General features: G+C 39.2%; 2 protein-coding genes across 5 annotated transcripts in view; one reads left to right on the top strand and one right to left on the bottom strand.

Moving 5' to 3' along the window:
• Positions 1–558: 558 nt before the first annotated feature.
• Positions 559–21,967, bottom strand: SYAP1 (synapse associated protein 1). The gene is made up of 9 exons (XM_040582670.1): positions 21,658–21,967; positions 17,101–17,219; positions 14,933–14,999; positions 13,179–13,252; positions 12,735–12,874; positions 10,866–11,011; positions 4,308–4,366; positions 3,162–3,309; positions 559–1,647 (listed from the first exon to the last, which is right to left on the bottom strand). The coding sequence occupies exons 1-9, from the start codon at positions 21,851–21,853 to the stop codon at positions 1,520–1,522; spliced, it is 1,077 nt and encodes a 358-aa protein (XP_040438604.1). The 5' UTR covers positions 21,854–21,967; the 3' UTR covers positions 559–1,519.
• A 67-nt stretch (positions 21,968–22,034) lies between these two features.
• Positions 22,035–27,663, top strand: part of CTPS2 (CTP synthase 2) — a 73,993-nt gene continuing 68,364 nt past the window's right edge. The window contains exons 1-4 of one of the 4 annotated variants that reach the window (XM_040582667.1): positions 22,035–22,064; positions 24,620–24,825; positions 27,093–27,263; positions 27,531–27,631. In XM_040582667.1, coding sequence (XP_040438601.1) covers positions 24,660–24,825; positions 27,093–27,263; positions 27,531–27,631 — 438 coding nt within the window. In that variant the 5' untranslated portion in view covers positions 22,035–22,064; positions 24,620–24,659. Of the gene's footprint in view, positions 22,065–22,107; positions 22,379–22,638; positions 23,669–24,619; positions 24,826–27,092; positions 27,264–27,530; positions 27,632–27,663 lie in introns of those variants that run through there. The other 3 variants (XM_040582666.1, XM_040582669.1, XM_040582668.1) reach the window with 3 other exon arrangements.

A 27,663-nucleotide genomic window follows, 5' to 3' on the forward strand; every position in this document is an offset into this window, starting at 1 on the left:
CTGTTAACTAATAGTGAAAAACACTATAACAATACAAATCGTGCTTAAGAAGATTTGTAGTTGAGAAAAATGTATGGTAATAAACTAATTTGAGAAGCCAAATTTATGCAGGTTTAAAACAATTGATTTTCCATTATGAGAAATACAGGAGGGTTTTCTGTCCAAGTTCCTAGTAGAGACAATTTTAAATAGTCCTTTCTTACAGTAACAGCAGTTAAAACTACTTACTTCTTTTCAGTTCCTACAGGATGAACACTGACTCAGTAATTACAGCTATAATCTTTTCAGTCTCCTTACAAAAGTATTCTGCAAAATTATGTCATTAAGACAGATCTTACTGTATGTAACATGCCTATAATTCAATTGTGCTTAATGGCTCCTACCTACTTCATTTTACCAGTTTTCCTTCGTATTTGGAATTTCATGTATGTTTTGTCACAGAAGTTTATGAAATAGATGACAAACAGAACATCAAACTTTCATTTATATACATAAGGATACTGACTTAATGCTAGAACTACAGGAAACATCCAGATGCATAAGAAGAATAAAAAAAAATTTAAAGAAAACTTTTATTTAAATTCCATGTCTTAAGCACAATGACAAAGTATATTTCAGAAATCTGTGTAAGTCTGAAATACGTTTGCCCCTCACTCTGCCCTCCTGCCAAATAAATGAGCCAGTTTTATACATATCTACAGTATTTAATAAAGATAACCAAACCAGTCAAAGATTTTACATAAATGTTTCAGCACTTAAAGGAAAGAGAAACTTTTAATTTACTCTTACTCAGCAAAATTAAACGGAAAGGCAGCATCTTGATGATTTAACAAAACCAACAGTTTAATTCAAACAGTTAATAACTGTTCTTATTTAAATGTTTTAATGTTTGTCAGTTAATCATATCTGACCAATAATTAATCAGTAATTCTTTTGAAGTCTGATTGACTATTTTTTTAACAAATTATCAGCAGTTATTCAATAGGGGTTTCTAAAAATTCTTTGGCTACATACATTAAGGAAATTAAATACACATGAAAGATATTAGCTACAAGTACCTTAATAGTACACATTTACAGATTATACAGGGATCAGAGTGCAAATGTGATGAGTTATTTTCAAGGACTAAGTTACTTACAACATCCATTTTTACATCCCAAAGTTGTAGACAATACAAACTGAGATTTTAGATTTAGAATCTCTTTGTAGAGCTTCTTGACCATCCAAAAAAGCCTCAAACTAAACTGCTGCTTCATATAATAATGTTATCACTTTTAATTATGATATATAAACTGCAGTGTCTGTCTTTTTTTTTTTTTTTTTTTCTTCTTTTGAAGAATGTAGAAGTTCAGAAACTGCTCATATAAAGAACAGAAATACTGGTTGTATCCCGATATGGAATTATAATGATTTTAGATTTTTTTATGTCTTTTGAAGATCTTTTGTAAGCAAAATATGAAAGCAGAAATCCATGTCAGTCCTCAGAAAAAACTTAGGGTTATAGTGATTTTGAAAATGCTTAATTTTCTTCCTGCAGCATTTCTTCTATTTCTTTATCCCAGTTTTCATCACGTTTTTCTGACTCTGTCACCACCTCATACTCTTGAAGCTCTTGTTGTAATTCCTTTTCCCAATCAGCAGTTTCTTCTACAAAAGATAAATGATAGTGTGTAGGAACAAACTTAGTAATGTAGAATGCTGCGTATTGTTATAAAACTAGATGAATTTGCACAGAATCTCTCTTATATCCCCAAAACTTTATGGACGATTCTCCTTAAACACTAAAGAAACTTCAGGATCAGAATTCATATTCTTGTTGACCACAGATAGGAATTAATATATGACTATAATCTTATGTGTGTACTACAATATAAAAAGCAAATATGCAGCTTAGTTGTAACAAGCATCACTTTGCAAGCTCATTTCCTGCAGTCTTTCCATCTACAATCAACTGAATCTCCCTTTTTACTTTTAGATTTCTGGAAAAATATGAAGTTCATAAGTTTGTTGGATATACTGGGGTGGGTGGGGAGATATCAAGACCAAATACCATGGATAATTTAAAAAAAGCAGCAGGTATTCTCCTCACTGACATTTCTATCTAGGCAAGCTCATTTAATCAGTGTTAAAGGTAATCATATTTCATGCTTCAGGGCAAAGAATTAGTCAGAAGGCATTCCTGTGTTAATCTCTGTTTTAATTAGCTCTACCTATCATATGCAAGAGTATGTGGGAGGAGACGGGTGTTTGATGTGTTACATGTTGGTTAGCACTTCAGCCTGGATATGAAGATGTAATTCCATAGTCCAAGTCACTAAGGCCAGCTGAGATTTTTCTGAACAAATTACACGTTAATGACTTACTGAAACACTTCTATCAAAAAGCTAGATGCAAAGAACTGATATTATATATTAGAATTCCTCAAGTTTGGCTATGTATTGGAAAAACAATAACAATTTCAGAAAACGAGGATTCAGCAACATGCAAAACACATTGTAAAATAAATTATGAGAAGCACCTACATATACAAGTGGCTTCACAGTAAATTGTTCATTGTGTATAGCCAGAGTCACATCATCACAGATTGTTTTTATGCTTTTTACACTGGTATTAGTTCTTTTGAATTATTTTAAGTGTAAGCCCCACTTTAATTCTTCTCATCATCCTCAAAGCTATTTGTTAAATTTTAACTGTTCAAATGCATGTAAACTTTTTACAGCAGAGGCATTTGGAAGCTCGGAGTCTGATGCGAATACTGCCTTTCTAGCTGGTGTCACAAAAAGAAAATGTAGCCTGACTTTCAAATAATGTACTTTTCAATTAAACAAAGAAAAATTTGTACACATAAAGAACTATGAAAGAGAAGGCAGGGAAAGGAGGAGGTAGAAAAAAAATACTCCACTGTCAGTTTCATAAGAGAGTGAGAGCCACCTAAAAACTGTTAGGTTCTTTGGATTTAAACTCCTCATAGCTACCATTGTGTACAAGATGTGTTTTACTGTGATGAGAATTATCATTAACTTCTGCAGCATTTCATTGCAGGTCACTTCATACGCTTTGTAAAACTATCACAAATCTACTTTCCTAAATTGAATTAATTTTTTTTTCAATCAACCTATCTTAGAATTGCTGTATTTAAGACACAGTAATAATAGCTTTACCTTCTACTACTGAAGTCTCTTCTTTCTTTTTGTCTAGCACCAGTTGTTCCATTTCTTTCCTTAGGTCTTCCTGATTCAGATTACAGGCATCAAAAGCATCACTCACGAATTCTGATACACCTGGACTTGTGGAAATCTCTTCCTCATCCTGCAGTAAGACAGTTTTGTATAAGCATATCCAAAAAGGGGGAAAAAAATGCCACCACTTCCACTCATGTGACTGCCTGCCTTTTAAATAGTCAGCAAAACCCCAAACCAAATGCATTACTCTGACAATTACTTTTCTTTATGGGTTATTTTTCTTTAAGACAATTTTTCTACAGACAAAATTGTTAAGATAGCTGTGCTGAAAAATGACCTGCTTTTCATCCTAGGCTCCTTTTTGTGCTCTCTTAAAAACTTTAATTCTGTTTTTGTAATCTTCAGAAACAACAATAAACTCCTAAGTAGTTTAGAACAGTACCTGAGACTAATATTAAATTTTGACCACAATTCAGTAACAGTTTTCTACACACAAATGAGATTAAAAGAGGACTGTTCTTTGGAAATCTTTCTAGCTTTGCTCCACTGCTACTGGCAAATAAATGCACAGCTCTGTGTCTGCCAAGAGTGTTCTCTGGCACTGATTTCACAATCCAGAAACGAACAAGGGTCATCACGTGTCTAAGTTACAGGTTTTTACAGTATCAAGGAGATTTCTTCTTGACGTTGCAATAAAATAACGTTGCTATTGCAATGCATCATTTAGAGTTCCTATACTTAATCCTGTCAATTGCTGAAGAGTTGGACAGAACATGGCACATGAATATTTTTTTATGAGGGTAACCCTCGTATCTAAATACAATGCAAACCTTCTACTCCAAACATTTTGGAAATGTCACTCCTCAGAGTAAAAACGTTTTCTGATAATGTGCAGGACACTACTGAAAGTATTCTTCAGATAAACTACTGTTTCTTCTACTGAAAATGAGTTTAAAGTGTATGCACTGAAAATTAGTATCACAGCAGTAGAGCAGCAGGTTAGGACTGTCAGTTATTATATTATTATGGTTTCATAGCACAACTTACGCAAAAGGATACACAACTACCTCTTTAAGTAAAAGTTTCACATACTAAATACCAGATAAAATATAACAGCGTTTTTACCTCTTGAGATTTTATTTGAGGCTTTATTGTAACAGGTGGTGTTTTTGGCCGTACTGTTTCTATCAAGAAGGAAAAAAGAGTTAGGTTACATTTAAATACATAAAGGTCTCATTTAATCTGCATAGCTATTACATGTAGAAGGAAGTATTATATTTTAAGGAGTCTGGTAGTTAAAGGCTCAATTCAGCCACAGTAAAGCATTTGCAACAACAAAACAGAAGAGAAACAATTTTCTATTCTTAAGTAAGGTAAATCTAGCAAATAATTTCCTCATTATGACTCCAAAGTTAAATCACAAGAACACCTCTGCCCCTCAAAACGATCCAAAGAACTATGTAAATAGGAACAGCTAGATATCTGAAAGAACGTCTTCTATAAAACACTTACAGATTGCAGCACGTCACAAGATCTTTAAGGTTACAGAAGTGTAGACTTGGGTCATGAAATCTAGTTACTGCCTATCACAGAAGTTCCAGACTTCCCTGGTTGTACCTAACTACTACTGACATTGCCACTAGTTAGCTCTTTGGTATATCAGACTACACCTGTACACACACCCCTAAACACACCCAAGAAGTGCTTCGCAGCTTCTTTCACACAGGCAAAGGAAGCCACTGAATAACATAAAACCCTAGAAGCTGTTCTCAACTTCCTAAGAAAAATCGCTGTGCATTCTGTATTTAGTAGCATGGTGCTAGGAAGACAATTGTTTACAAGCAAGGACAGATCTTTTCCTTGGCAGGTAAAGGAATAGCTCAGCTTTCTTCCTCGTCCAGCTAGCAGGGTTGAGGAGTCACAATGAAAAGCCAGGTGGCTGCAAGAACAATTAATATACAGGGCATGTTGTGGTAGTGACGGAGTGCTTGCTTAGCAGTTCTATTTGTTCAAACATGCAAAGCAGCTCTGAGCTTGCAGCTCTGCTTACTGCAGTACGCCCAGGTGGACCTCTCCTGCTTACTCAGCAATTTCTGGAAGGGGAATTTTTTCAGGTTTAATTTTTTAAAATTAAGATCAGTTCCAATTAAAAGAATTCCCTAACTGGTAGCTGTCACTGCTTATACAGCTTATCTACTCAATGCTTACTGCTCTGTCCCATCTCTCTTCCTTCCCCTTCCCGATCTTCAGAGGATCTGTTACTACACCCAGCACCACAGCCAGAGGCTCCAGCACTCCCTCCCTGCTCTGGAAGGCTGTAGAACATAGCACCGACTCTTTGCTGTTCAGCACTGAGCGCCCAAAGCACCACGCAACAGAGGTGCCTCAAGCTCCATCTGCTGCTGTCATGCAGCAGCAGCATTGCAGCTCTGCACTGGGCCGTGCACCAGTCTGAGGTGACCAGCATGCCATAAGCACTGTTCTGGATCTAGCCTGGCATCATCTCCTCTACTGCTAGTGTGCTCTCTGCCCCCGAGGTAACTTCATTCCCAAGTAAATAGCTACTAATACCTTGAAGAGGACTAGAATTTGGCGTTTTGTTATAGATCTTATACAATCTCTACACTCTAACATGGAATGTTTTCCATTTGTTCCTTTTTTCCTTTCACATCTGTGGGAAAATCACCTTGGGCGCGGGTTGGGGGGGGTGGGGGGATGGGTAATTAGAGAAAAATTGGGTCCTAACAGAAGCATAGTATTACAGAAAGCTTTTCAGGGTAAAACACAGCTATCACCTTCAGGACGGTTGGCATGCACAGAATCTGCATCACCACAGCTCCCTAAGCCACACAACCCGCTATCCTGGAGGAGCAGTGGAGGGTGGAGTGGAGACCCCACGGCCAGGCTCTGTTGTGCTCCCTGCAGGAATGGGAACTTGATGGCACCACACAGCTGATAAGCTGCATACCGGCTGCTAAATGGAAGATATACGAGAAGATGCCTGTTGCTGGGTCAACAACTGTGGCGAAGACCAAGCAAGAGCCTCATTATCTGTGAGAGGAGGTTGGGAACTAGGCCTGCTCAGCGCTTCAAAGCCTTCGGGCAAGGACAGGCTAACTGCTAAAAGAAAACAAACTGCTGAAGAGATAAAGCTCAAGGATGCCAGGGTAAAATAATTGTGGTAGTGGGAGATCGTGACCTCCTACTCAAATGGCCCCCCCGAAGAGAGCGGATCCCCCGCTTGGGGAGCATGCGTAGTGAATTTAAAATTAACTGTATCTTTAAATGAAAGCAAGAGAACTTTACACCAATCATAATAAAGGAATGTATGATTAGAGTCACTCAAGCTCCACCTGGGAGTAAAGAGAAGTATAAAGACTGAATGAATGAGGCGACAAGTGGGGAAGACACCACCGAGACAGATTCCTGGGACCAGCTGACGGGCTGAGCCTTTCTTCCCCCGCCCCGGACACCTTGGGTGAGACTTAAACTAAATACTTCTTCGGGAGACTTAGAAATCTCTCTAGAGAGTTACTTTTTAATATTTGTAGCCAGGCTATATTGCTTTTAACTTTTCCACATGCTTTATACTTTATAACATTTTCTTTGCATGTGCCTTTTTGCAAACAGTCACCATCACCTGCAATCCAAGAACCTGTATATTTGTTGCACAAATAAAACTGCACTGTTAAGTAGCTGGTCACTGCAGTTTCTCATTGAATGCGACCAAACCCTAGAGCAGGGGTCCTCAAACTGTGGCCCGTGGGCAGGATACGGCCCCCCAGGGTCCTCAATCCGGCCCCCGGTATTTACAGACCCCCCCCTGCTGGGGGCTGGGGGGGGGGAAACCAAGCAGCAGCAGATGACGGCCTGCCACTGCATCCGCACGCCGGCCCCCTGGTTAAAGGGTTTGAGGACCCCTGCCCTAGAGTGTGGCCATGCTAGCTCATTAGCACGGCTGGCCTGGCAGTGCCGACTGCCATCAGTGTATCCAGACCTGTGGTAGTTTAATATACATATTAAATGTGACTGGACTGATAGTGGTAAATTGGACATCACCTACAATTTAAAGCTAGCTGCACACAACCTCCCACACTGGTGAGGACAGCTGGAAGGTGGGGGGTGGGTGTATTTTCTGCTAAATTACTCTATTTCCTTTAACACAACATCAAACACACAAACATTCTGAAACAGAAAAGGAGGAGACAGAGAGATAAAAATGGAAGGTAATTAATTCTGTTTTATAGATAGTCAGCTTTAAGAAGAAACTCTGGACATTATGAAGAGTAACCAACAGGCAATTACTTCCCGTTTTCGCTTCCAGTTAGGGAATCCAACCTTCAAAAAGGTTATTTAAATAAAAAATAACACAGACGATCCAAAGCTTCCCAATCTATGCCATTTTCAAATCAAACAAAAACCGTATTGTCTACAGTTAGGTAAATGTATCTTTGCTGTTACAAAATACACAGTCATTAGGAAGTAAATCTACCTGCATAACCTATACTGGTCTTCTGAATTGTCTGAGATCCATAACACATCTAAAGAGAGTGCTGCTTTTTTGTTTTGTTTTTGTTTATTAAATTAAAATATCTTTTGTTTTCAGTCAGAATGGTAATTCTACTAGAATAACTCTTTGGGTATTACACAGCAAGTTTCTCTTCTGCAATTTTCAAGGGTTTGGATGACTCAAAGATAATAGGTTTGGTGTTAAAAAGGGTCAGCTGCCACCTGTAGCATTGAGACACTTCAATTCAAACAGCCACAGTTTCGAAAATGTGAGTACTCTACTGTTAGGAAAAAAAAAAAAAAAAAAAAAGGAGGTTGCTCTAGGAACTTACAGTTTAAGACTGCCTATTTAACTACATGTTTAGCTTGCATAAAGGAAACCTTCAGCACTGTAATTAATGATAGAGTAACTTCTATTTGACTAGCCAGTCAGCCACAACAGCAGCAGCTTTCTTTTTTTTCTGAAATTGGTTTACTGAAGCAATGAAGTGCAGAAACAGAAATCAAATAAAAAGTTCAGTGGAAAGGGGAAGCATACTGATAGTAAACAGACTTCTCAGAAATTATGCTTATAAACAACAGCGAAGAAAATATCTTTTGGCAAAATGTGTATTTTTAATCTTTCCAAATGCAACCTTTTCCTCTATACAAAGGACTAAATGCAGTAGCAAATGAAAGGATCCAATACTCAAAGTTCTATTGTGAGCCACTACAGAAAACAGAGAAGACAGTCCCTGCTTGTAATAGTCTATAATAAAATCCTATCAGTTGGTGTAATTAAAAAAAATAATAATCCAAAAATCTAAGAATGATTAAAAAAAATCACAACAATAAATAAATAAATAAAATGAGATAAATGCATTTAGATGCCAGTTAGGTGCAAAAGTTTATGAAATTATGAAAATCTCGTGAGTTGATGGCACCTGCACAGGGTAACAGTAAACAATCTGCTCACAGAAAATGACAAAAATGGGAGCTGAATATGGTGGGAGTGTAGAAGTGATATGACATGAACAAATGAGACTAAATACAGTCTATACTGAAAGGTACAGATAAAAGCTTTCTGTTATGATGAAACAGTTAGTGCAGGGCATTTAAGAGTAGCTTTTTCATACGAGAAAAAACCCAATTAAGTCTCAGTTTCCATAGAACCAATCAGTTGTTTCCTCATATAATCAACATTTTCTTTATTGCTTTTCTGTTTCTATGGAGAGAAAAGAACATGCTTACAAAACTACAAATACAGTAGAAAGATGCACTATCATGTAGTTCTCAAAACTGTCATTTTTAACCTCCACATATTTTACACTATGAGCAAAAGAATTACATCCTTACAGTAAACACATGGGGCTATTTCCATACTGTCACTGTCAGTCTTCCCAGGGAGGGAACCTCGCTCCCTACAGTCCAGGTGTGTGCTGGCAGTAGTTACTCTCCTCAGAGGCTAGCATCCTCTGGAGTACATGTGGCCTGTGGTCATTTTGCATAGATTTGGCCTAGATCTCCTCTGTGCTCCACATCATATCCTCAAGTGAGGCCTTGATTTTTAATTTTTTTTTAAGTTTACAAAGCCTGAAATAGCATGAGTAGTGTTTCTATGATTGACAGCATGCTCTTCAACACGAGGACATGCTGCAGCGTTTGACTTTTATATAGCCCATTGGGACAGCAGACAACTGTCCCGGATAAAAGATATCAGAATTGGTGCCTCTTGGTCTGCAGTACATTCTGTAGTGACCTGTCCTGTCAGCATTCCTTGGATTTTTAACTCAGAGAAAACGACTTTGCTCATTCTAGATGGGGACCTTGCCCATGCTAACACACGTGCGCTCTGTATGAGACAAACTGACAGCAAAGGCACATGCAAAAAAAAAAAAACCCACAAAACTACTACAGTCCTTGTGAAAAGGTAACGTCTATGCAACATGCAAGCCTGGCTCTCTAATTCCCTTTGTAACTTCCCCTTCACCCCAAGGATCAGCTGCCTGTGTTCAACAAGCCAAGGTCCAGCTGAGTAACCTTAGCTTAGACTGTGCAGAAAATTACCAAATTGCGCAAGAGACTTGTGAGAAAGTCTGTAAAAAGATAAGAAAGGTGAAAGTAGAAACTGAGGTAGGATTAGAAAAATGGGATCACTAGCAGTGCAAGGACTCAAGAGGAAAAATACCAGTATGGAAAGATATTATATTTGAAGGGGGGGAAAAGAAGCTAGCTTGGCAGTGATCAGTTGGTTGTCAGTCAGGCCAGCAGTGTCAACAGGACATGAGCATTAATGGATTTCATAGGTGATGACAATTTATTGGTGCTGGGGGTATGAGAATCTGTTCCCAGGTGCAGCAAAAGCTTTCTCCTTCTGCCTAATGTGTACCCAGCCTGCCAAGATTCTTCAGGTGTCTTACCAGGGGTTGGTGAGTGTACCTAGCTTAAACTAAGATTTAATGAGCTACTAGTTATCTTCTGTGTCTTTGCCAGTAACTGCTTTATACTCTTTAAGCTGCATAAATTCCTGCTTGCAGAATTTGTTTCCATGCAGATAAAGACACTCATGATTGCTAAGAGGGTCAGCAAGAACAATCTATATAAACTAATAAATACAACTGAAGGTACCTACATTGAAGCAGTTTTTCATCTCAAAGTTGAATCCCAAGTAGTCTCCTGGTCCCCATCTTCCTCCATTTCTATAACACATCGAGGGCCTTTCCATGTCCTGCATGTGTGTGTGCCTCCACCACTACAGTAATTCTACCCCCATATCACTCACCGACTTCCGTTTGGTCTGAGGCCTAAGCAAAAGCAAGAGCAAACCATATGCCAGCTGGGTGGGCTGGCTAGTACCTGTTGTCTTATCAGGTTAATGAAAGGTACCTCCTACTTCTTTCTGACAAGTCAAAAAAGCACACCAGAGGCAACCAGGGATCTTGAGTTGTTATAAACCAAGTAAAAAATATCATCTCTTGAGATCTCCACTCTTCTGACAAAGTTGGCAGGAATTGCAAAATGGCTTAAAAACACTAGGAGCCTTCTCTTCCCCAACCTGGTCAAACACCAAGTATGGTGAGAGAAGCCTTGATTTAATAGGAAATCCAGGATGAAAATTTGATGTAATCTGATGTATACAGTCAGTATGTATGACACTAACTTCATGAGCTGTGCTAAAACAAATCCTTTCCATACCTTTCAGTTGACTATCCTCTTCTCTGCCTTTGTTCTCTTCTTTTCCTACTGCTTGCTGTTGAGCTGCAAGTGCAGTGAGCTGTGCAGACTGTTTAATTAGGGACACCCTGTAGAAATAATTTCTCCAGAACACCTCCTCTTTTATGCTAGAGAGAACAGATTTTGATTACTACATTTGGAAATATGGTTCCTTTTACCATCTAGCAATGAAGTGAAATTAAATATGCAGAGGGAAGGGAGTAGACATAGCTGCCATTTATGTAAAAACTTAAAAAGAAATTTGCGATAGTAACAACAGTTTAAAAAAATCCATCATTGTAGAAGTTCTTGATCTATTACAAGACAGTTATAATAGACCTGAATATATAATAATAATATTGTGACTTTAGAAAAAGCTTGACAGCATGCAGCGATACATAACTTGGGAAAGTATTATGCTGTTCCATAACTTATGCCAAATCACGTAAACAAACCAAACAAGCCAAATAACCCTGTTCACTTCCTCTCTAAACCCAACAGTCTATCATTGTCAAACTACATTCATCTACATCTTCCCTAGACCTCAAGGTGGAAATGGAACATCTTTGATCTATAGGCAGATTACAGCAGAACTGTTTCACTATCCGCACACGCCTTTCAGCATGTCTACAAGACCTTTAGTAACTATAAACTGCCATTTTGGAAACAACCAGCTTTTATAAGTGGGAGACTATTCCATTTCTTAGGTAGCATTTCCCCCTGGTAATTCCCCAGCAAACAAGAAAAGACCCAACTTTAACCCAGAGGTAACAGAAGACAGAAATGGCAAGACCCATGAGAAGGAGGGTGTATAGGTCAAGAAGGAAGGAACAAAGTAAGAGAGTGAAGTTACCTTCTTGCCCCTTCAGGCAAAACCGTGACTACTGAGACCAGGAACAGGAAAAAACCCCAACCCTATTAAGCAATGTGGTACAACAGGCAAGGACAGCTTGACCAAAGGCTGAAGACAGAGCATCAGAGACAGATCTGATGAAGACGTAGAATACACACAGAGCTTTAGGACTGACAGCAGCAAAGAACAGCATGAAAGAGGGTAAATAAAATGAGGAGCTGGGAACATTAATAAAAGGAGGAAATTTGAGAGAGAAAAAAATCACCAAGAAAGATGTTTTCTTTCTTGTTTCCATGTGTAGAAAAGGAGGACTAATTTGGGACCTCCTACTTAATGAGAATCTTAAGCTTTAGGAGCAGAGTCTGGGACTGGACAACAAAGGAGAACAGCACTGGAATAAAGCTGGGATCAAGAAGCCATGCTGGAACAGGCCATAACTGCTGGGACAAAGACCTTATGGACCTTTTAATTAGGTCCACTAGAAGGAAGGCAGTCACAACACATGAGCTTTTCCCATTGCCTGTCCAAAATCAGTTTTTCTTGCTTGCATCATTGCTGTTTCATGATGCATTCTTTTACTGTTTCTCCAGGGGGCGGGGGAAGTGGCGGGCTCTGACCATCTCCAATAACCTTTTTGAGGTGTCAGTTACACCAACAACTCTGAACATTTTTGTTGCTGTATTTACCTTTGTTTGGGAAAAAGATTTTCAAGTAATTTAGCATGCTGGACATGGAAAAACGTAAGGCCTTTCCCATACTTAAGTCAACAGGTCCTTATTAGTTCTGAATGTCTAACATCTACTGCTGTTCTCTCTTCCAACTGCTAAACTGCAATGCACATGCCACATTTCATGCACTCGAAATTAGCAGATACAAAATACATACAGAGGAGTATATAAAGGAATTGAAGCATGTGAAAGAAAAAGGAGTGATTTACAAGTATTTACAGATATATTGAAAGTACAATGATACATAAGTTACCTGCAGAAATTACTTACTGTTTGGGAACAAGATCAAACCTCATCCTATTAAGAAGTTCATCTTCTTGTAACATCACCATTGCAACAGGGTACATTTGATCAAAGTCAAAATTAAACTGCACACCTGCTGGAGGATCCCGCAGAAAATTTCGTCTATCCTTTGAAGAACACATTTATGGAAAAAAGATATCTTATTTCACACACAAGACCAGCAAGACAATTCCACCTCCCACAAAGCTGTAAAGCCTTTATAAAAAGAAAAAAAGGTATTGGGGATCTATTTTGGCTCAAGTTGATAATGGAAGAGCTACTTTTGCACAGGATCAGTGCAGTGACAGGCACACTAAAAAAGTATATTGAAAATATATAATAATGCCAGCCAAACTTACTTTGGGGGAAAAAAAGGAAATTTTAACATCTCCAACAGAAAAAATTCAAATCTACAAGAAACTAAATGCTTACTGCTGATAAGGCCAGTATTTGTTGCTGAATTGTCTCTTCTTCATTGCTGTCTACCCAGGGAGGCACTGCTAATTCTGTTATTGAAAGGAGGAAAATAATTGCATGCATATTAGTTTTTTTTATAAAAAACCCCAACAATGAACACCTTACATAAAGTATCATATAATGTCATAGAAATAAGCAGACTTACATCAGTAAACCTATTGTTCCTTTTCCCTAAACTAAGCTTATGGCATAAGAGAGAAACTCTAGGAGTGGATGTTTGTTTATCAGAGGTTTTAACAAAAAAAAAAAAAAAAAAGTTGCTGATCTCTGTTATTGTAAAACAAAACGTGTGGGGATTTCTTTGCAGTGTGCACCAGTCAAAATGTCATGCCTCTTAGTTTAGTTACTGAAGTAATGCTGTATAACTGGTTAAGCTGCCTGCAAATAGAAATTTCTAGATTCACTTTAAACATGTAAACTTTGTCTAAATTAAGTTTTCAAAATAATTTACTAATGTGTTAATTTTCTAACACCCTGAAGGCACTAATTCTTTAATGAAGAGAAAAATAAGTTATAAATTTATTATAAATTACAAGACATTATACACTGAATAAGCATACTTAAGTTCAGCTGATTTATATATTTACAAATACTTCCAAAATAGTTCCATAGGCTGTACATAGAGGAAAATGAAATATTGCTGATGTATAGAAATCTATTAATCTCTTCACCGCCAATGCAAATTCAGCCTACAGAGACATTATGCTGCATCTGTAACAGTTAACAAATAATTCTTGTGCACTCTAACAAACAATGCTTATTTGCCTATCCACCTGACATCAGCAGGATCTTTCACTAACATGGATTCACATCTGATGCTAATGGGCCATCTGTTACTTCTTTCTTCAATCTAGCTACCTATTTTCATGAAACTTGTAGAAATATACTAACAGATGCTAAAGTTTACTAACAGAGAAATAAAGACAGAAATACAGACAATGCGATCACATCAGCAGTCTTGCAAGAAGAAACCAGACTAACATACTAATTGCAGAGAGTACGAAAAATTTCATCATGATCCATTTAAAACCAGCTAATTTTCAAGATTAACAATAGAGCCACTCATTATTCACTGTCAGAAATTATTGCATTCAGGCAACACATTAAAAGAAATAAAAGCCAATCATGAAAGGCAACATAAAAAACCAAGTGATTATTTTCAAGTCCTAAACAGATCCACTGATGTCAATAGCACATGGGTGGAGAACTCAAAGTTATATCAGAGATAATTACAAAGCAAATGATTTATGGGAAAGCAAAAGAGCAATTATGCCTCTAATGTAAGTAGAGCAACTCCTACAGCAACTAATTAAATACTATAGTACAAACACTAACCCACATTTTTCATTTCATTACAAAAATGTGACAATTGCTAAAGCTCAGAAGAAATCAGCATGCCTGTTTCCAATAAATATACAGGCTTAAGATTCGAAACGACAATAAGAGATCAGCTTTGCTAGCACTGTGACCTTTGAGTTAATTTCATAAAGCTGAATTTGGTTAAAAAAACCAAATCTAAACCAACTAGATAATGTAACACTAACCTCACTTAAAAATATCATCTTTCTGTTCCACAATACATGTTAATTTTTTCCATAATGTGTTTCATTAAACAGACTATTGAAAGATTAGGTTTAGATACAGCTCAGTTTCCAGGAAGTTTCAGCTTATGCAGTGTATGCACTGTCAAAAAAAAGAGCATACATTACCTGATTTTTTTGTTCGCTGCTCTTGGACAAATTTTTTCTGTTCCTTCTGAAAATCTCCGATAATTGTCTAAAATAAAAATTAGGGAACCACAATAAACAAAAATTCACTCTTACTGTTTCATGTTCACTCAGAAGATGCTTTCAAATACACTGTGGAATCATATTCTTATATCCCTGGTGGCCCTTTCTGTAAGTTAATTAAAGACATTTAATGTAAATCACACATTTTTCCTTTACTGAAGCATTTGATTTTGCCTTAAAAGTTTAAACTATTGTGTACGCTTTCAAAATTATATTTATAGTTTTATCAAGTTCAGGGGACCAAAAAAAAAGAAAAAAGGAAAATCCTAGCTGATAATTTGATCATCAGCTTACCATGCATATACACTTATCACCTTACCATATCAAATACAGACAACACTGACTGTTTAGACTTATTTAAACACTTAAAATTACAGCATTGAATGCTTAAAGATACCCTTGGCCGTACCATATATTTCAAGAGTAGCCCAAGAAATATATCCATTGCAGTAAACTGGATTTGTCAAATTTTTAAGCATGATTCAGAATGTCTACTTAGCTGAAATAAAATAATTTTGCCATTTATTTTGTTGACAAAAATTCATCAAAAATTATGTTCAGAAAGATCCTGTATTGAATTTAGAACTGACAAATTGAGAACTGCCTCGGAAGTTGGCATGCCATAATCTAGAAGTAACAATGGCAAATGTTCTGCAGTCGAAAGCAGAGGCAAAACCTCATGAAGCTAGAAATGAATAAACCACTTACAGCAGTGAGGTCTATGGCTTAACAAGTTAACAAAAAGCATTCAAGTCTTCAAGCTAAATCCTAATAAATTCCTAATCATTATTTTTCCTTCAACAAGCCACTTTTTCAGTTTAAGATGAACATCAGTGAGAGAACTACTGTAGTGCCTGTTATACAAATAGATCATTGTGGTTCCTCCTGGTTGTAAGTTATGTGAATTTCAGTATTTATGGTATAAAGTAAGTCATATGGTGTAAGAAAAAAGCTTTAATATACCAAATAACCTTCTTTCTTGATTTTTGCTTTTTTATGTGGATCAAAATTATATTAGGCTCTAATATACTGTAGGAGATGTAACTCTGCTATTATATATAGATAGTTGTCACTAAAAATTTAATGAAATCTGGAGAGAAAATTTGATCATAACAAAAACTTGGAAGTGCCATTCGACGATTAATTTGGCAGACAACATGAACATTTAAGTATATCAAGAAATTGAATCTCATTGTATTAAAACGAACAAAAAAAGGCAACACTAGCTCCCCTGAAGGTGTCTGAGAGACAGAAGCAGGAAGAGGGGTCTGGCTGCATCTCCCATGGCTGATGCTCCTGGATGCACAGGCCCACTACAGCTGGGTTGTTTTTGGCCAGTTCCCTTTCCCTTCCCCTTCCAAGCTATGCTTGCCAACAGACACAGAACACTACATAGCACTTATTGCTGCCTTTTTTTTTTTTTTTAAATTTTTATTTTCTGCCAAGTTCGTGACTTAAAACACCGGAATAACACTTGTTCCAGAAGTTATTCAACTGGAGCTGGCAGCCAGCAACAGGGAGGACAAGAGGCAGGGTCAGGGTGAGGGAAAGAACAGCACAGTAGTATGCAGTTCCATTAACTCACCTGGCCTTATGAAACCGTACCTGTATAGCTTTCAGGGTCTTAGTACATAATATCTACAAAGCTGACCTAATCCTGAATCTTGCTTTAGAGATGCATGTAAGATGCAAACTATAGCATTCCTCTTTCCACCTAAATAAACTGGGGGAAAAACTCAACCCGCACATCTCCCAGCATCCCCCAACTGCCCGTCTCTAGTAATCTTTCCAGCCTTTACTCCTACGCCAGCACTCTTCATACTCTCTTCTGGCTTTTCTCCCGTGTATCTACATCATGAAGGAACAGAAGACAGGTGCAGTACTGACTAAAGCAGAGTGACCATTTTTTGGCGTGTCTACCATGAATAAACATTTCAGTCACATCATTTATCGTGACAGGAGATACCTTCTCTTGAAATATGTAATTCCTAAAGCCAGCTTAAAGAAATGTTATATGCCAGATTTGCCACACTGCAACAACAGTAAGCAAACAGATCTTTCAGATGAAGTATCTAGAAATAAAATACCTTATCAATGATACTGTCAATTTTTCCTTCTTCTACGGATTTCTTTATCGTCTGTGCTGTTTCGGCAACGGATTCCGATATCTTTTTTGTGGCAGCAGTGGCAAAATTGAAGAGGTAACCTTTCACAGATGAGAAGAGAAAAAAGATCTCTTTACATCCAGTTCTCTTACTAGATCTATTTTCCTTTCTCTTCAGAGATTTGCATACCTACTTGAAAGCTGTCTTCAAAATCACTTAACACAGCTTCTGGCGTAAAAAGAACTCCTAAAATCCTATTTATCTCTTTCTAGTTCATATTCTTTAGTGATGGTGATCAAACTGTATGTTTGATCACAACTTTCTGTAATTCAAACCTATACACAAACGTTGTTTACTAAACTAAACGTTCCTAATGGTCCTTGAAATATTGCTTTCCAATGAATTTTCTGAAGCAATGTGTCTTTCCTAATTTCATTTAAGTATTTTTGAGACATTAAGCAAGAAAGTAACTTTAGCAACAGTATTAAAAAGAACTTTTTTTTTTTTTTTTTAAGAAAACCAACATGCACAATAAGGCCTCATGAAGTAAGGTGCAAGCGCATGAAAAATTTCAGGCAAGTAACATTTGAGAATCCTTCAATAGTCTTAAGATAGAAGCTTGCTCGTGATGTCTGTCCTGTTCTATTTTGCATTGTGTTTTTTTTTAGCTCCATAAGAAGCACTGTGGCCCGATTGCTTATTTTGATGAATATGTTCAGTATCAGAACAGCAGTAACAAGTATTTCTAAAGACTAACTAGCATTTTTTTATATTAACAGTGCTGAAGTGAAGAAAGGTGGCCAAGGAAAAAAACCATGTAGCATGGGCAGTTGCACCATGCTGTTCATTTTTAATTAAGGAGAACAATCTTAGATGTATATCACAAACCTTTAGAAATATCAAGTATCACTTTATTGACAAAGGATCTTAAAACAACATTGGGATCGTTTATTTCTCAGATGATATGATGTCACAAGCACTTTAATACACTTGAAGAGTTGTATTATGACTGCAATATCAGTTACAGTATACACAACGATAAAATGTTGCTATGTGCCAAATAATATTAACTGCAGAGGCATCTAGATAGATGGGAGCATTGGGCAATCATCAATGGCATGAAATTTAACAAGAATAAATGCCAGATTCTGCTCCAGGGAGAGCATAATGCTGGACAGAAGTATAAATTAGGAGAGGAGTGACTGGACAGTAGCCCTGCAGAAAGGGATCTGGGGTTGCTGGTCAACAGCAAGGCTCAATATGAGTCAGCAGCGTGTCCCGCCAGCCAAGAGAGCAAACCACACCCTGGAGTACATCAAACACAGCATAGCTAGCTGGTTAAAAGAGGTGATTATCCCGATGTATTCACTGTTGGTGCAGCCTCACCTTGGGTATTCTGGGCCCTACCATTTATGAAGGATGTAAAAGTCCTCAAATCATCCAGAGGAAGACAACAAAGCTGGTGAAAGGGCTGGAAAGCATGTCTTGTGAGAAGTGGCTAAGGAATTTGGGCTTGTCTAGTTTGGAGAAAAGGAGGCTCAGAAGCGACCTCTTCTCCCTGATATCCAGTGGTAGGACATGTGGGAATGGCTCATAGCTGCCCCAGAGAAGGTTTAGACTGGACTTAGGAAATGTTTCTGTATTGAGAGGGTGGTCAAACCCTGGCACAGGCTTCCTAGAGAGGTGGTCGATGCCCCGTGCCTGTCAAGTGTTTATGCGGCATTAGAGTAGTCTGTTAACAACATGCTTTAACTTTTGGTCAGCCCTGAAGTGGTCAGGCAGCTGGACTTGATGACCCCTATAGGACCCACACAACTGAAACAGTCCATTTTAATTCTAGGGTTAGAAGTAGTAACGGCGAATCTAAACTGCATAGTAACTATCAAAGATATATTTGAGGCATTAGAAAGAATGCAAAGCATATGGGATGGTAAGAATATTTCAGTTATTCCAGAAAAATCAACTGACTTTTATACAAGGGAGTTTCAATAAAACCCAGAACTTCTGTTTCAAACAGACAAAAACCGCTTTCATTCTCAACATCTCACAAAAATTCCAGTTTCCTTATGGGTTAGACATGTAAGAAATAACCTTAGCAAGCAAAACCAAAAAAAGTTAGTGTTTTAACACACAGTTGCTAGTCACTGGTAGAATGAGTTACACTGGAACACTCATGTAACCTTTTGGAAAAAACTGACTGTCCTCTTTATGGTATCACTAAATCAGTACCAAAATATGCAGAGGTCTAGCGAGCCAGTTTATATGTAACTTCCATGTATAAGCCACAGAACAGTGGCAATGAAACTTTCTTCAACTACTTGTTAGTATCTTTCATTTGTTATCAGGCTTTACAACGCATCACATGCTTCACATTGAATAAAAAAATGCTGATCTTTTTTACACTTTAGCTATAGACACATACACTGTCCCCCTTATGACAGTAGGGGAAGCAGTAGTCTACTGGATTGTTTCCTCCCTACCAGCTTTTATTGGTCATTTTATGTATCCCCAGAAACTTTCTCATATGCAATTGTTTTAAGTGCAAAAGTTGCCAAAACATTTGCTGTCCAGCAGCATTTTGGTATTGTTAAGCAAAGTGGTTTTGGACAGTCCTGTAACCACTTTGAAGAGAAAAATGCTTTTCATTCCCATCACAGGCAAATATTCTTCCAAACTAAGGTACTTACAAAACCTCAGTAAGAGGTGGTACTTAGCCTTAGAAAAATAGTGGTGGAAAACAACACTTCCACTTTCAAATGACCAAGGAATTTTTCCTCTCTCTTACAAATCTATGCCTGTACTAAGAATATGTATCTAGCAATACTTCTGTTAGTAGTTGACAATGAAAAACTTTCCTGAACTTTGTAATAATGTGATAATGAGCAAAAAATAACATTATATCAGGCTTCATTTTTACCAGTAATCTTTTTTACGTGCTAGGGAAGTCTTTCCACACAGCCACCCTGGTTACTAGTCACGCAGAAGTTTCTAGAGTTATCATGTGTTAAAACAGTGATGTCCAAATCCTTATTAAAAAAGCCTTTCCACCACAATCTTCTCTGGTGTCACAGACAATGAATCCATGGATCACTAAACCAAATTCTCATTTCCAGAGCAAATTATGGGATGGACCTTTACATCTGTAACAGTCAATATTTATTCTCCCCCTGAAATTCAAAGTTCTTTTTCCCTCCTCAACAATCAAAGTGACTACCAGATTAGGATCTATTTACAACAACCATACATTTGAGGAAACTACACAGATAAACTGCTGCAGCCCGGATAGCCCAAGGCAAACCATAGTAAAGAACCATCTCAGAATAACCTTTCAGATGATATTGGTCCAGTATTTCAGAGCATCAGTAAAATTAACCAAAACCAAAACCAACACTAGCAACTAGTATGGAGCTGTACTTTGGATTAATTCTTATCTAAGATTTCACTAAAGTAAACCAGAATGGATTTTTACCTATAGCAAATTACAGCCTTGCCTCATTACAGAGGAGCTCAGCAAAAATCAAACCACATTACCTTCCTATGAAAAAAATAAATCACAGAAACCCCACAGCAATTCATGAAGTACCTTACTCTAAATGTACACATCACTTCTCCCACCGTGACAACCAAACAGATACTCAAAGGAATGGTGTTCCTTTAGTAATAATTCTGAAAAAGATGATAACGGAAAAAAACACTTTTCAGCTATTTAGTTGGTTCATATTTTATACTCCCAAGTTCTTCTAAAATGTTTTTTGATTTCCAGTGAGGCAATATGCTTTAATAGTACACAGAATTGTTGGCAGCTTGAGCAAACATTTCTCATTGCCAGTAACTGCTATTTAAAACAAATTGGTGAATTGCAGAGAAATGAAGACGAAATTAGATAATTAGGTCACTTCCAAAACTCCAGCTTTATCAGTTGTGTAGGATTGTTTCAGAACTGGGGAAAAGACTGTGCAATCTGTATGAAGATCTCCATCTTGTGAAATACACAGCAGTTATGCATGCCATAGCCTGCAGTTAACAGACAAGATTTAAAAGAGATGCAAAACAAAGACATGTGAAAACAGAAAAGGGTAGGAAACACTAACTTTTAAAACTTTTCACTGAGATAATCTTTTGTAGCAGCTAACCTAAGCTGAATTATCGTTTACATCTGAAAAGATACGCGTCAGGTTTCGGTTTTTTTCTTTTTTTAAAGTCTTAGGTCACCTCATAAACTTGTGTTCCCCATTTTGCATCACCGTACGAGCCACATCGGAGCTGCTGCTACCTAGATAAAAAGCGGGTTTTCTTTTGCGTCCGTTGAACTGGGAATAAACACGCTCAACTCATCTTACAACCTACCCGTAACTGTTTAGCTCAACTACAGCTTCGGTTTAAGCGCCAGCGATAAGCACTAGCAACTACTCTGACCTCCAAACGTGCGTTAGCCGAGCCTGTCCCCCCTCCCCCGTCGCTGCCCTGCGCTACTCGCGGCTGCCCCGGGGCTGAGGGTGCCGGGCCGCCCCCGCCCCGCGCTCCCGGCGGGACACTCACTGCCGAGCCCCTTGGCCTGGCTGAGCAGCGCCTCCGAGTCCACCTGCAGCTCCGCCTGCTCCGAGCCCTGCACGGCCGGCTCCGCGCCCGCCTCCGCCTCCTCCTCTTCGGCCGAGCTGCTCCTCTCCTCGGGCGGCAGCAGCCTCTCCTCGCCCACCCGCTCCAGCCCCAACCAGCTGCCCAGACCGCGTAACATGGCGCAGGAGCGGCGGGAGCCGCGCTCGGCCGTTAGCGGGCACTCCCAGCGCCGAAGGGCCGGCGGCTCCGTACGCGGAAGCCGGGGCGCCCCGCTACTTCCGCATACGCCACTTCCGCCCGTCGCGGGGAAGGGCGGCGCCCTCCGCTCGCCTCCCTCTCGCGCGGCCGCCGGGGGCGGGGCAGGCGGGGCGGCGGAGCTGGCGCGCGAGGTGGGGAGAGCGCCGCCGGCGGCGGGGCGGGAGGCGCGCGGGGCCTGGCGCTCCTGGCTCGCGGGGCCGCCGCTGAGCGCCCGCGCCCGCCCGGCTGCTCTGTCCGCGCCGGGGCGGCTGCCCCCGGCTTGTCGCACCCTGAGGGGGGGCGGCGGGCTGGGCTCGCCCGCGTTCCGCCCGCGGCCGGGGGGCGCCGCCCGCTCCCCCCGGGGGTGCCCCCGCAGCCGGTACCGGGCAGCGGCCGCACCTGGCCTTCGCTGTGGGGCTGCGGGCGGGGGTGCCCGCCCTTAGAACCGGGCCGGCGGCGCGGGGCGGTAAGTCACCGGCCGGCGGCTGGCCCTCGCTCGGGGGGGGCGGCCCGCCGCGCTCTGCGCCGCCCGGCCCCCGGCCCGCGCTTGGCGGCCGCCCTCCGCCGGCCCTTCCCGCCCGCACCTGGGCCGCCCGCCGCCGCCCTGAGGTAACGGCCGGCCCGGCTGCTGCGGCGGGGCGGGGGCGGCCCCGCTCCCCGGCTCGGCTGCGGCTGGTGCGCGGCACGGCCGGCGCGGAGGCTCCGCAGTCCCCGCTGAGCGCAGCGAGCCCTGTTGGCACGGGGCTCCATCGCACCAAACGGAGCGATTCGCGTCCTGCTTGTGCCGGTTTCCAGTTCCCGGCAAAATGTTTCCTGCCAGTGTTCTCTTTTTGCTTGCCCTTCACTATTTCCTTCTCCTCCTACAAGTGACTTCCCACGTGGAAGTCTTTATGTCTTTTGCAAGTAAACTTTGTGTTTCCTTCAGCTGCTGGGAAATTGCTGTTCTTGCCAAAAACCACAGCGAGCTTTTTACTTTGGTTCCTGTGAGCGAGGTGATAGAGTTTAAGATTTTTGCAGTGGCACATACTTAGGATTTATACCTGTTGAAATAATTTCTCCCCTCCTTCCTTTTCCTGAAAGTAGCTTTGATGATTATGAAATGTTGACATTACATTAGCTGATTTATTAAGGAAGAGTCTGAAACAGGAGGTAGGCTCAAAATTTTAAAATCTATGGTATTAAAAAAATTGCGTATTAAAATCAAATGGCAGGGAGAAGTTAATTCGCAAGGATCCTTTTCTTCTGAGTTAAATACTTTTCGTGGCTGTGGTCTTCCTTTTGGCCGTATTGACAAGGAAATAATGGTTTATTAATTCCTATTACCAAGAAATATAAGTGCATTGATAATAAGCGTTGTTACATTCTTGAACTTGTCTCCTGAAGATCCAGGCCTTATTTATGTTACTTCAATATCATAAAAGGAAGAATTACAATGTTCGATTGCTAGTTGCTGCTTAATACCAGCAGCTGAAGAACCATACTGCTTTGGTTTATACTGAGTGCAGTTTGATTATGTACTGTTGCATGTTGTTTTGGATTAATTAGGTACTTAAATAAGGAAAGATTTTCTTGACCCTAGAATTTTTGCTCTGGGGTGAGCCGTGCTGTCATTATTCAAAAGTTATTCCAGTGATTAGCCTCCACAGCTGCCTGAATGTAATGCGAATACGGTTACGGATGAGATACACACATCATCATCCTGTAGTCAACGAGAACAGCACACTGTAACAACAAAAAGGGTGATGAAGAATTTTTAGTGAGTAGTAATTACCTGAATTTGTATGGGGTGGTCTCATAATCTTTTTTTAGTGATTCTGGTTCCCTTACCATTCGTACTCATACACGGTGCAAGGTGGCAGAGACATGTTAGCATCTATTAGATTATCCCCCCCTTCCCCCCAGTCATACGATTTACCTAGTATGGTATTTCAATCTTTTAGTTCATAGCATGTCCTTTTTTTTTCAGTTTTAATTATCTGGACTTCTTATAAAGAACCAAATTTTAAGAGAGGAAGTTTCTGTGTCTGAATAGTTGTTTTTGCTTCTGCTGGTAGTGTTGTAGAGCACTGTGAAATACGGTGTTGTATCTTATCAAGGCTTCAGCACCATAATATGCATTAATTATCGTGTTTCTATCTTCACGGTGTAGTGTTTGTGAGTGCTCATAGTTTTGCGAAGAATCATTTATTTTGCAGTCTAGACAGGGTAGCAGAGACTGGCAGGTTGGCCATGGCAGGGATCTCAGAGGTACTCTGTCCAGGGTTGCTGTTCTGAATGTGTGATAGTAATGAGTGCTCTAAGGTAACATCAGGTGTTTCTCTAAATCTGAAACTTAAAACATTTACATGTGAAATTATTAACCACTTTAATTTAGACAGAATCCAGGGTGAGATCCATCTTGCCTAATTTACAGTTCTCAAAGTTAGTTGGCTTTTTCTGTCATGGGGGAGGAATATGTTGTATGAACTCTGCCTCAGGTATACAGGGCATTATGTCAAAACGGCGTCTGTTTTTCCACCGTCTGTGGGGATTAGGTACTTATGTATTGGTGTATAAACTGGGAGAGATGAATCCTACTCCAGATTAAAAAATGGTAATTTTTTTGCCAGTTTCTGAAGGTTATTTAAACTTAGATTCTTTGCATACTGAGGCTGTTCTTCCCTGACATGATTTTACATTTGTCAGATGTATGTCTCTGTCATTTTAGGTTTCCAGCTCGGTATCTGTGTGCTTGTGCTGATTTGCCAATGAAGTACATCCTGGTAACTGGTGGTGTCATCTCAGGCATCGGCAAAGGAATCATTGCAAGCAGCATTGGCACCATTCTGAAATCATGTGGTCTACGTGTCACTGCAATCAAAATTGATCCTTACATAAACATAGATGCTGGAACCTTTTCACCATATGAACATGGTATGAAGGGCAGTGCTGTTCCTTTTTGCATAAATATTTTTGTTCACAGTACTGTGGTGTTTTGGTTGGGTTGTTTGTTGTTTTTTTTTATAAATCCAATAGTATGGTAGTTATTAGTCATTTTATGATCTATTTTGCAATCTATTTTGCAATCTATTTTTGTATGTTTTCCTTACTATGCGTTAAGGGCATTGCCTGCTTTAAGTAAAGAGAGGAGAAGCTTGTTTGTTGAAGACACTTTTATGAGTAGATGCTTAAAATACCACTTTGTTGGGAAAATCCTAGCTGTAGACCTTGTTTAGTTAATGCTATCTTCAGTTCAACTTTATTTAAAAAAATAAAAATTGGAATAGTACTATAAAATTCATTTGAAACTGAAGTCCTCGATAGTTAGTGAATGTATGCTGTTATCTGGATGTCAAGTGTCAGTGCTTTCTAGTGTGTCTTCACGTGAGTTAGATTAAGTTCTCATTTTAGTCAATGAGCATCTAGTCAAAACCATCAGTGAAGCTTAGAGAGCCAACTAATGATACCATTTTAAACTAGATACTTAGTTTTGTTGGTTAGTTCTCTAAGCCACATTGGTTGTATTGACTGCATTGCTGATGAGCTGTAAGACAGTCTGACGTGTTTATAATGTTGAATGTTCCTTCAGCTGTCAGGCTTGTTACTCATACATTTATTAAAAAAATATGGCTTTCAGAGTTCCAAAGTACCTTCAGCCAGTAGACATTTCAAATTCTTTTTACTTGTCAGATTTTGTCGGCTTGCTTTTAGTCTAGACCAAAACTCTTGGATATAGAGATGAATGTGTTTATCTTCTGAACTGAAAAAAGATCACTTTGCTTTTTAAGTGGAGGAAGAGCACAGCACTTTCAGACCTTTCTCAATAAGCCAAGTTTCCCCAATCCAGTAGCCCTGCACTTTCAGATGTGCATCTGGTGCTAATAAGGCAGTTGACTGGGAAAGTTCTGTCTTCCTTGGATGGTAAGACTCATGTGATGACTTAAGATTGTGAGGATATATTCCTCCCCTGGATCAGGTACAGAGGAGGCGACACTATGGCATGTAATTCCCAAATGATTATTTTTTGTTTTCTTCTCTGTTCACTTAAGAGTTTCTCATTGATTGTTAAGAAACATTGCCTTACTGGGTAATAGCAAGCCTCTTCTGTTAATGGTTTGGCAGAAATGTGATTGTTTAATTTAGTGATTTCCAGTTAAATAAAGAGTTTGTTTGGTTTTTTTAATAATATGTCCAAGGCGTGTTTATGAGAGATATTGGTTCCACTCTTGTCTGTTGGCTTAAATGATCTCTTAGTACAGAGGAGGTACTCGGGCCTCACAGGGTCAGGCATAAATCTTCCACTGTGTTGTACATATTGTGGTGGTTTTGTTTAAACTGTTCTTTGAAATGGAGTGTTGTATCTTGACGGGATATATATTTCTGTAGACCACACTGTTCCTTCAGGAGAATTGCTGCTTTTTTTCTTTTTTTCTTTTTCTCTTGTGCATTAGTCCCATAATTCATTGGGTCATAGCAAAATATTTTATGTTTTTTCTAAAGAGCTTTCCAGCTTTACCTCAAGATCTAGCAACTTTAGTAGAGACTCTTTAGAGGTCTAAGAAAGGTCTGAACCTGAAGGATATTTTAATTAGATTTTTCAGGGTCAGAAGTAACCCTAGCTGGGGACATCGTGAACCAAATATACAAGATGAAACAACTGAATAAGAAACAATGATCATGTTTGAAGAAGCATCATAACTTTACTCCTGATCCAAGCCCTAATCATTAAAATAGATCCAAACAACAAGAATTTATAGTGGAACACTTTGAACATGTGTAATAACTCATGCTTATAAAATCACAGGTTTTGGCTCCCACATGTAAATTAATATTTTATTTGTTGCTGATTTATGATTTCTGGAGATTGTTTTCTTCTAATCAAGGATTGTAGCATGCTGTTGAAATGCTGGTTAAATAAATTTAAGTTGGTTAAATATTTTGGCAGTATAACTTAAATTTATTTGCAAAACTATACATGATTGAGGGATAGATGCTTAATGTGAAAGTAATGACTGATATTGTCACACAGAATGACAATGCAGATTGAGTTGCAGCGTGTGCTTTATCGATATGTTGTTGTAATATGTCATTTTAAAAAACATTTCTTCAGTTCTAAGATAAGTTTGTGGTATTCTTGCTGTGTGCTTAATAATTTCTGATTGTTTTATTGCTTTTCTGTCTTTTCACTTAATTTTTTTCAGGTGAAGTTTTTGTATTGAACGATGGTGGGGAAGTTGACTTAGACTTAGGAAATTATGAGAGATTTTTGGACATCAGTCTCTATAAAGATAACAACATCACCACTGGAAAGATATATCAGCATGTAATTAATAAAGAAAGACATGGTGATTACCTGGGAAAAACTGTTCAAGGTGATATTTTTAATTCTGTAGGATACTATTCCATTCAGTCTTCACAAAAGTGATCAGCTCCTGGCTGCGTCACCTTATTCCTTTCTCCTTCCCAAGAGATATGGGCATATTCCCATAACACTGGGCTTCTGGCTTCAAGGAAAGGAGGAATAGAAAAAGGAGCTAGTAGTTCTGTTTTGACTTTCTGCTCATATTCCTCCTTTTGCATGCAAAAACTGGTATATGGGCCTAAAGTAAGATATACTTGCCGCTTTTTTTGTCTTGTAGTTGTTCCACACATCACTGATGCAGTTCAGGAATGGGTAATGAATCAGGCTAAAGTTCCGGTGGATGACGACAGAAAAGAGCCACAAATTTGTGTAATTGAGGCAAGTATGGAACCTTTTAGGATATGTATCTG

This window comes from Falco naumanni, chromosome 2 (assembly GCF_017639655.2).
Source record: "Falco naumanni isolate bFalNau1 chromosome 2, bFalNau1.pat, whole genome shotgun sequence".
Classification (NCBI taxonomy): Eukaryota; Metazoa; Chordata; class Aves; order Falconiformes; family Falconidae; genus Falco; species Falco naumanni.